This window comes from Panthera onca, chromosome X (assembly GCF_046562875.1).
Source record: "Panthera onca isolate mPanOnc1 chromosome X, mPanOnc1 haplotype 2, whole genome shotgun sequence".
NCBI lineage: Eukaryota > Metazoa > Chordata > Mammalia > Carnivora > Felidae > Panthera > Panthera onca.
In genome coordinates this window covers 103,973,363-103,983,047 of record NC_138357.1, presented here as the reverse complement: position 1 = coordinate 103,983,047, position 9,685 = coordinate 103,973,363, and the positions used below count along the sequence as shown (strand labels likewise).

Sequence of the window (9,685 nt, the reverse complement as noted above, 5' to 3'; positions counted from 1 at the left end):
GACTTGATAGTCTGACTCAACCCCTCACCTTTCTCCTGCTGCACCCACCTTAGGCGGTTGGATCATTCAGTGCAGCTGTCTCCAGAAAAGGGCTGGATCTTTTCTAGGCTGCTCACCAGATAAATGACCAGGACGAGAGGTCTGGGGACAGGAGAGGTGATGTGAACCCATTTTTAAAAAATACTGAAAAATCAGGATTTCATCCTGACCATTTCTTTACCCTGGCCAGTTCTTGAATATGATGTGTCTTTCCGGTTAAGTCGAATAGAAATGTTATCCCGTGCAAATGCTCGTGTCCCTCTTGCATACAACCCTTCCAAACGAAATGTCTGGGCAAAAAAAGAAATGATTAGGAGAGACTGTAAATTTAGGATCAGCGAGTGGGGCACACTGATGTTCAAACAACCACGAAACCTTGGTATACGGGGAGGCATGGCAGTGGAGGCAGACCATAAATGATCTTTTTTTATTCCAGAACTGCTCCCGGAAGCTCTCCCCTCTTCCTGGAGGAAAACCATGGCGCCTGTGCCAGCGACCGACCGTGAGTGCTTCAGATTCCAGAGGACCGGCAGAGCACTCCCACATGCCCTCTACACTCAGCAGGCGACAGACTAGTGTTGCTGATGGAACTCTTCAGAGCTGGTCACATCGGGCACTTCCTCTGAAAGGCGCACCTGAGAACCCCCGGGGTGAGAGGCAGCACGGGGAGGGGGTGGGAATGCACTTTGGGGGCCCCCCCAGTAGCATGTACCGCATGACCAGTGCACATCCTGTGTGGGGCGCCCGAACTTTGTAAGCCCTTTGCTTCCAGGGACACATGTACCCTGGGGGATTGTACCTCTCAGATGGATGTGTGCCCTATCGTGACACTGCCTCAGCCTTGGAGGGCTTGGGGATAGCTTCATCTTACCTACCAGGCCTTGCTGGGCCAGAATCGACTCCTCAGGCCAGGTTTTTTTTTTTTAGGGGTTCATACAGGAAGTTATGAAGGAAGCCACCTGGGTTTCTAAGAGCTTTGTGGCTCCTGGTCTGTTTGTGTTTTAACTGGCAAAGTCCAGAACCTCCAGAGGGCATATGGGCAACCACTGCTGGAGGCTGGCCTCAACCTGTTGTGTGGAGTCCTACTGATGATAACTGTGTAAAGACACCTTGGCCGTGGGCCAAGGGAGCGGGTTATGCAGATGAGTTAAACATAGCAAGAGTGAGACTGTCCTCAGCCTCCTTGCAAGGCTGACCCTTGGCCGACATGGGGGAACTTCAGTCTGGGAGCATTCCTTGCCCTTCTGTCAAGCCTGAGAGTGACTCACCGGGCCTAGAATGTGCCAACAGTGAGGGTTATACTGAGCATTTGCTTGCTTTCTGTGTGTTTGGAATTTTGGTACGCGCTAGGTAAAAGATGTCTATGTGAGTGGCCTCCAACAAAAAGCCTACACTCTGAGTCTCAAAGAGCTTCCCTGGGCAGAAATATCATATACATGTTCCATTCTCACTGCTAGGGAAGAGTGTGCTCTGTGTGACCCATCATGGGAAGCGAAAAGCAAGAGGAAACTTGCATATGGACACATGGTTTCCTCTGTACTCTGCCTGTGCCTCTTCCCCTTGTGAGCCGGCTGTATACCCTGCCCACATCACCGTGTTAAGCCTTGGCCCTGAACACAACTGTATGCAGTGTCCCATGAGAACTTCTAGCACATCTTAATGGGCTGGTGATCTTGGGGTCCCCCAATGCAGTCAGTCACCAATGGAAGGGTCATATTTTCTTATCATATTGTAGATGTTGTGAATTATCTTGAAATTTCAATGATATTGGCCCATTCTTTGAAATGAAGGTAGATATTAGACCTGCCACCAGTTTGTTATTTAATGTGTTGATAAAGAAGCATATACATTATACATTTTAAAATACTTTTGAAATTTAACATTTTTATTATATATATTTTTTTAAACGTTTTATTTATTTTTGAGACAGAGAGAGACAGAGCATGAACGGGGGAGGGGCAGAGAGAGAGGGAGACACAGAATCGGAAGCAGGCTCCAGGCTCTGAGCCATCAGCCCAGAGCCCGACGCGGGGCTCGAACTCACGGACCGCGAGATCGTGACCTGAGCTGAAGTTGGACGCTTAACCAACTGAGCCACCCAGGCGCCCCAATTTTTATTATATTTTGACACAATTCATTTCCTTTGCAATCCTAAGTATTTTATTTGCTGCGATATTCTCAGAGCCTGATTCTGTGATGTCCAGGCATTCGCCAGACCTCTAAAGGGGTCTGCACTTAAGTTTAAGGCTTCTTGCAACAGGTCAGTAGCCTGGGCTAGATGTATTTATCACTAATGGGCAATTTCTTACCTATGAGTGGATAAACATTTAATGCCTTAAGTTTTATCCACGGATAAGGAAGAATTAGTTCTACAGATTACATTCATAGGGGCAGCAAGAGTCAACAATCAAGTCCCTTAATAATTTTATGCCATGCTTGTTCAAGGTGACAGTTACGTATGTAATGTATCTTAAAGATGAGATACCATTTGGGGTTTATAACAATGTTGAGCTTTCTAGAACTGTAGCTCCTCCGTATAGAATACAAGTTTCTTGTTGAACTTTATTGCATAAAGTCTTAAACTAAAACTCTGAAAAGCTCTGACTTCACTTTCAGGTGTCTCTGTGCTCACAGATTGCCACTTACCTCCAGTTGGTGCAAGGAGAGTCTTCACATTAAATGTTATGGTGCCACCTCCAAAGGTAACTTTATTTTTGTTTTTGTTGGCTAGGTTTTTGATATTTTTTGAAGCCTTGCTTAAGCTCTGGGTTTTTTTTTTTTTTTGCAATCAAGTTAATGGTTAACACCTTAACATTTATTATAACTTACAGATTTGATTTTAGTAGGTTCACTGGAGAGAGTCACTAAAAGTGTGAAAAGAGGTTATGACAGTAACATCCTGCTCTCTTCTCAAAGATGGACAGAGATGTGTTACCTGCTGGTAAACGCTTTCCTTCACGATGAAACAGTATGGATCAGAGGATTTTCTAAGGGTCTAGAACTCAAGTTTTTCTTTAATCGAATACAAAAATATGCATAGAAAAATAAGTCTATTTTACATTATTTTTTTTACACTGTTCTGCCTCCGGTTCCTTATCTTTCTCTCATTGTCAACTGCACCCGTGTGGCCCCCACACCTTCATAACTTCCCACAGAGCATTTCCAGCATCATATCATCCATGCTGACTGAACCGATGACGGGCCTGAAAAACAGTTCCGCAAGGACATTGGCATTGACGTATCTCAGTAGGAAGAGGGCGCTATTCAGTTGGGCGAATCTGATGTGGTGCCCCCTGTGCGTCATCCTGATGTGGTCGCTGAGTATCTGCTGAGTTCCCCACTGAAGTCCCTGGATGTACGTGACGCACTGCAGGCCTGGCAGGCCTGGAGGAGAAAAAGGGAGAACAGTCTCTTTATTGGAAATAGCTCAGTCAGCATCCTTGGCTCGCTTTTTAAATATACCCATTTCTGCCCCTTCCCACATTAAACAAGAGTTCAAGCTTCCTACTGCAAAGGGCTTTCTAGAACAAGGATAAAATGCCAAACCAGTTCGAAGTTTTCAGAAGCAATGCTTCCAAGAATGAACTATCACATAGTTATTTAATAGTTACTGTGTTTGTAGCCTCACATTTGAAAACTGCTAGGCCGGAGCCAACAGATACACATTTATTCAATAGGACAGTAGAATATCACTTAATGAATCAAGGCTCCCATTTACTGTGCAAATAGGAAGACATTAAAATTGTTTCCAGAAGTGAGCACTCTACATTTTACCTATGGGAAACAGGCCATTGGAGAATGACTACAGGTTTTGCCAGATGACAAATATTTTAGCATCCTCCCTTGAATTTCCCACCAATACAGTGATTAGCCAGCTGATGGTGGTAAACCTCACGGCCACAGTGACTCTTGAGTTGCATCCTGTTTGCCTACAGGCTGATTCTAGTCTCCAGGCCTTTAGGAATTTAAGAGATACTGGCCATTTAGCTCATTGTACTGTGATTTCCGTATTGGGGAAGGTTTAAAAAAATTGATTCTAATGATTAACGCAAAATCATTTTTAAAATAATACTAAAGAGGTCTACTAAAGTCAGAGGTCTTTAAAAGGTTAAAAAGTAAACATGCAAACATCATGGATCACCATATGGCTCAAAAGTAACTTTACCGACAGGGAATGCTTGACCTCCTTGCAGTATAGTGTGAAAACCCCAGTAAAACTGAATGAAATACAATGCAGGAAAGATAACGCGCCTGCAAGTTTTATCAAGAAGGTGGTAAGAGGAGGCTGCTGTAAAAGTTCTTTGAGGCTGCATGACAGGTATATTACTGTCAAGTTCCTTAACTTGTATTTAAATAATTGCGAATTTATTATGCTGTTTAAAAGTTCTCAGTGATGAAGACAATCAATTTTCCTTCCCTTTCCTACAAAATCCAGCAGTTAACTATTTCAATAACACCCTAGTAACCAACAGACTAGCAGGACCAGCCAGCATTCTTTGAAAAATTACTAATAGGCAAGTCATTCCTATTATAAGCAAATGTATCTGATATATTGAGAATTAAATAAAGCCACATCTGTACTCCATCTATACTGGCCACACACATTAACATCCCCTAGTACCTACACTCATTAGCCAGGCTTGAGACCCCGTATTATTGTTTGAATTCCACTGGTGTAGGCAAGAAGAGGCTTGCCTGAACCACCACCAGCAATGTGAAGCTCCTCTAGGTCCAGATTCAGGCTCCTTAAAACCTCATTTTGTAAATTCCCTGTCACTTTCCTCTGCTTTCAGAACTCACCCTCCTTTTACACTGTCCCCTCCCAAAAGACATGCCTATAAAGTAAATTCAGGAAAGAGAAAATGCAGACAAATGGACTCCACAATTAAAAAAAAAAAGTTTAAACACAAAGATCAGGACACACAAAAGGCTAAACATCAAAGAAAGGCCACACGCTTATTAGCAGGTGCATTTGTTTGAAACACACTCAACTGATTAAATTCAGTGAGAGCATTCAGAAAAGCAGAGAGAGAATGAGAGAGATGGGGTGTGTGTGTGTGTGTGTGTGTGTGTGTGTGTGTGTGTGTGTGTGACCAAAGTATACAAAACAGGGTGGAGGGCAAGAGGGGAACTAGTGGAATACAAACTTCCGGAAGCTGAGCCCCTGCCTTTCTTTATTCCAACATAACAAGGCATGTGGTTGCTGTTTAACAACACTGACTGAAGGAGTGAGAAAACGCTATTTCACAAATGATCTTAGGAACCACCTTGGGCACTTACTACAAATGCAGATTCACAGGCCCTGGACCACAGCTACCAAGTCAGAACCTCTAGGCAAGAGCCTGGTAAGACTTTGAACTAGCCTCTCCCCACACTCCGTGGCATTCCTTATCCACAGCCAAGTTTGGAAAAGAATGATAGCGGCAAAAGGTGATGTACTATGATGGCTGGGATGAGCAGAGATCTCTAGGTACGGAAATGTGAGTTCTGAATGAAATATTATCCTATTAAATACTGCTCTATACCCTTTCAAAAAACTACTGGGCAAGAGGCAAGGACATAACCACAGACTCTTGCTGTTAGGAAAAAAAGGTGTTAAGGGAACACTATAAAAACTATCCCAACTCAAGTTGCCTGGAAACTTTGTGACCGCTTGTGACCTTTCTGGAGGGACTCTGGTCAAACACAATTCTCGTAGTATAACATGCTCAAGAAAAGGTGCTGGGCGGTCCAGGGAGATATTCTCTCATGATTCGGTTGCACCGTGTGGGGCAGAGTGTCCAGCACGTAACAACCTGAAAGTGTTGCAGCAGACATCCTGTGGGGCCCAGGAGACCCACGCTCCACGACTCACTGGCGGTTATTGTGGGACTAGGCCACCTAACCTGCAAATGGGGTGGAGTAAGGATGAACGGTAGAGGGGCTTAAGAGGTGCCTAAGGTCTCTGCAAGCTCTAAGAGACAGGGCCCCTGCTGGTGTTTTTTCCCTGCCCCCTTGGTGCCCTGATAAAGACACTCAGAGGATGAGATAGTCCAGCTGTTTAGGACCGTAAAAATGATCATTCAGGGGCAGAACCATGAAACACTAAGTCCAGTGTCCCGAATGGCTGTGCCCTCGGGGGATGGTATAGAACTCCTTAAGTAATGTTTACTTTCTTGCCAGCCTCCGTACATTTCTTCGAACAAAAAGTTCTAGTAAATTTCAGAACTGCGTTTCAGGAAGACGCGTTGCAGAATTTGCGGTGAACGCGAACTTTTTTTTTTTTTTTTTAAAGCTATACTACTGGATTTAAAAAACTAGAGCGTAAGGACAGCCCTGTTTCTTGCAGGCACAAACTCTTTCTTAGTAACAGAAAGGGGTAGAGAGAAAATAAACCTCATCAAACAACCTCCCTGCTCTCTGCTGAGTGTCTGGCAGCAGCCCACCCACTAGGAGTGCTTTCGGGAGCTCCCCCAACTCTGCGGAGTCACTCGCGATTCTTCGCTGGTGCCTCGACACTCCCCTGACCACAGAAAACTCTTCAGTGCCTGCGCCCCGGGTACGCACTGCCCAGCGCTTTCCTGAACAGAGAAAAGCCTGCGCCGAGGCTGCGCCCTTACCTGGGTTAAAGAGCACGGTCCCCTTGAGGTACGCGTACTCCTTGGTACTGATGTCCAGGCTCCAGCACTTGGCAAGGAAGCATTTGATGACTTGGACTTCAGCGGCAGACGGCAAATGCCCGGCCTCCAGCGGCCGTACCAAGTGTGGCGGCAGCGGGGACAGAGGCGGCGGTTCGTCGCCCGCGGTCTCCCGCCGCCTGGTGGTGAGGATCCTCTGCAGCAGGCTGGGCTCCGTGATCTCCACCGTCTCGAAGTTCAAGCGGTCCTGAGCCAGCTCGAGCATGAGCAGCGGCGCCCAGCAGTTGCGCACCAGCACCAGTTGCTGGTCCAGAGGGAGCACCTGGAAGCAGGGTAAGTACTTGACAAAGCGCATCGTCTTCAACAGGCCGGCCGAGGCAGCCTCGCAGACCACCTGTGGACTCTTGAGGGCCACCCGCCGCTGTGCGCCACACTGGGGGTCCCAGAAAGGGGCCGCGAGCTGCGTCTCGGGAGCGGCGTGCGCCAGCTTTGCGCTCATGGGCAAGTGGTGGAGAATGCCGTCCTGCTGCGGGTGGTCGTCCCCGCAAAAGCTGCAGCGGTACAGGAGCGCCCCTGCCCGCCCACCCGGCAGCGCATTTCTGCCCCCCAGGCCCTGGGCGCCGTAGGAGCGATCCCACCACGCGCCCCTAAGCCGCGCTTCGGGCGCTTCCGGCGCCACGTGCGTCTGCTTTGCACTCGTGAGCAAGCTGTAGAGGATGCTGCCCTGCCGCGGGTGGTCTTCACCGCAAAAGCAGCAGCGGTACAGGAGCGCCATGGTCCGCCTCTCCGGCAGCTCCTCTCTGCCCACCGGGGGCTCCGAGCCGCACGAGCAGCCCCAGCACGCGCCCCCCGGCCGCTCCTTGGGCGCCTCCGCAGCCGCTTGCGCCTCCTTTGCGCTTGTGAGCATGCAGTAGAGGATGCTGCCTTGCCGCGGGTGGTCTTCCCCGCAAAAGCAGCAGCGGTACATGAGCGCCCCTGTCCGCCCCCGCGGCAGCTCCGCTCTGCCCACCAGGGGCTCCGCGCCACACGAGCAGCCCCAGCACGCGCCCCCCAGCCGCGCCTCGGGCGCCTCCGCAGCCGCGTGCGCTTGCTTCGCGCTCATGAGCATGTTGTAGAGGATGCTGTCCTGCCACTGGTGGTCCTCGCCCGCCATGGCCCGTGGTGCCCGGAACCCGGGTCTGTCCGGTGGCGGCCGCCTGGGATCTATTTATGTCAAGCGCGCACGCACGCGCATCGGCCGTCTCCGCCAGGGCGAGGGCGCGGAGGGGGGCGCGGCTCTGTGCTCTGGTGTGTTCGCCCTTGACCTCAGCGGTTCCGAAGAGGCAGATGCTCCTTAAAAGCTGGGAATAGAGGAGGAACGGAGGCAGGGGAGCTCCTGAACCCTTCCTTCGTCTCATTACACCGTTCCCTGCCTCTGGAAGACAGAGAAGAGAGCAGGGAGCAGGTATTTGGGGGCACTGTTCGAACTCTTTCCCTTGAACCCGGGCATATAATTTGCTCTCTTTATTGGGAGGGCAGAGGTGCCTAATAAAGGAGGGAAAATCTATTTCTGTGCCAACTTTGCATACTTTCATTAAGTGATCAAAGTTTGCATAACTTATGTTTTGCATATGTATAGGGAGGTCTCATTTTCAGAGAACTTGAAAAATACAGACTTTGGACCAGCGCTCTCAGCATTACATGGTAACTTGGTAGAAATGCCCAATTTCAGTCCCCAGCCATACCTTCTGACTCTGAATCTGCATTTTAACGAGGGCCCCAGGGGGATTTGCATGCACCTTAAATTTTGAAAAGCACTGGTCTAGGGATGCTGTCAAAAGCGTTTTTGTTTAATCCATTTGATATTTACCAGCACCCAGTCTGTCATAGATGCTGTGTTAAAGAGCTGGTAGAGTGACCAGGATGTAACAGTGGCTAATGTTTGGGGCTATAATATTGCCAAAATGGGGCTAAAATGTTGCTACAGTGAGAACTTTGGATTCTTCTAGAGGTATTACCTTGGATAGTTGTGTAATTAACATTTCTTCTTCCACCCCTCCTAACTGAATAATGAGAAACACAGGTTTCAGGAAGCCTGGATCCTTTAATCCTCTCTTGCCACGCAGGCTTCTTCCCTGAGTTCTCCACAGGCGCTGAGATCAGTGGGTCTCTCCACATCACCACCTGCCTGTTGTGTAACTAACTGTTTCACCACCCAGCTGGGGAACTTCACAATTACGGCCCTTTAGTCCTCAAATTCCTCCTCTCTAAAATGGGAGGTTTGTTTATTGATTTCGAGGGTCCAGGACTGAAGACTAGCGTATACCAGCTGGTATAGGATTATCTTTTTCCTTGTGTAGTTTCTCTGGAGCCTGGCATTCTGAGCCTAAAAGGAAAACCTGGGAGACACATATTTGCATTCAACCTGAAACTTTATTCTGTCTGTGAGCGGCCCTATAACACAGAGGTTAAATCTCCAACCCTGGCACCAGATTGCCTCAATTTTAATTCTGGCCCTGACACTTAGTAGTTCTGTGGCCTTGGGCAATGTATTGGTTTCCCACTGCTGCTGTAACAAATTACCACAAATCTAGTGGTTTAAGGCAACTCAAATTTATTATGTTACAGTTCTGGAGGCCGGCAGTCTGAAATCAGTTTTCACTGGGCGAAAATCAAGGTGACATTCCTTCTGGAAGCTCCAGGGGAGGATCTGTTTTCTTGCCTCTTCCAACATCTACAAGCTGCCTGTATTCCTTGGCTCCTTGCCACGTCACTCTTACCTCTGCTTCCATCTCCCTTATTACAACGGGCAAAGCGAGATGGTTCAGAATAATCTCATCCCAAAATCTTTTACCGTATGAGATAATATATTCACAGGTTCTGAGTATTACAATATGGACATCATTGGGGTGGGGGGCCTTATTTAGCTTTCCACAGGAAAGCCTTAAGCCCCCTGTGCCTCACTTCCCTTATTTGTGAAATGTGGACAGTAGTCTCTGTGAGATAGTCCTCATACATGAGTTACTCTATGTCAGGTGTTTGCCTGGTAC

The 9,685-nt window shown here is 48.0% G+C and overlaps 1 protein-coding gene across 1 annotated transcript; it reads right to left on the bottom strand.

Annotated features, from left to right (window-relative positions):
• Positions 1-1,940: 1,940 nt before the first annotated feature.
• NR0B1 (nuclear receptor subfamily 0 group B member 1) lies at positions 1,941-7,822 on the bottom strand. Its single transcript, XM_081792588.1, has 2 exons — positions 6,639-7,822; positions 1,941-3,423 (listed from the first exon to the last, which is right to left on the bottom strand). Exons 1-2 carry the CDS (start codon positions 7,807-7,809, stop codon positions 3,179-3,181), a joined length of 1,416 nt encoding a protein of 471 aa, XP_081648714.1. The 5' UTR covers positions 7,810-7,822; the 3' UTR covers positions 1,941-3,178.
• Between the last annotated feature and the right edge of the window lie 1,863 nt (positions 7,823-9,685).

Bases quoted from the DNA above. Each gene is read 5' to 3' on its own strand.
- NR0B1 (XM_081792588.1), bottom strand. From the start codon at position 7,809: ATGGCGGGCGAGGACCACCAGTGGCAGGACAGCATCCTCTACAACATG. The intron at 3,424-6,638 runs GTAAGGGCGCAG...TTTCTCCTCCAG, and splicing joins GACCGTGCTCTTTAACCCAG to GCCTGCCAGGCCTGCAGTGC.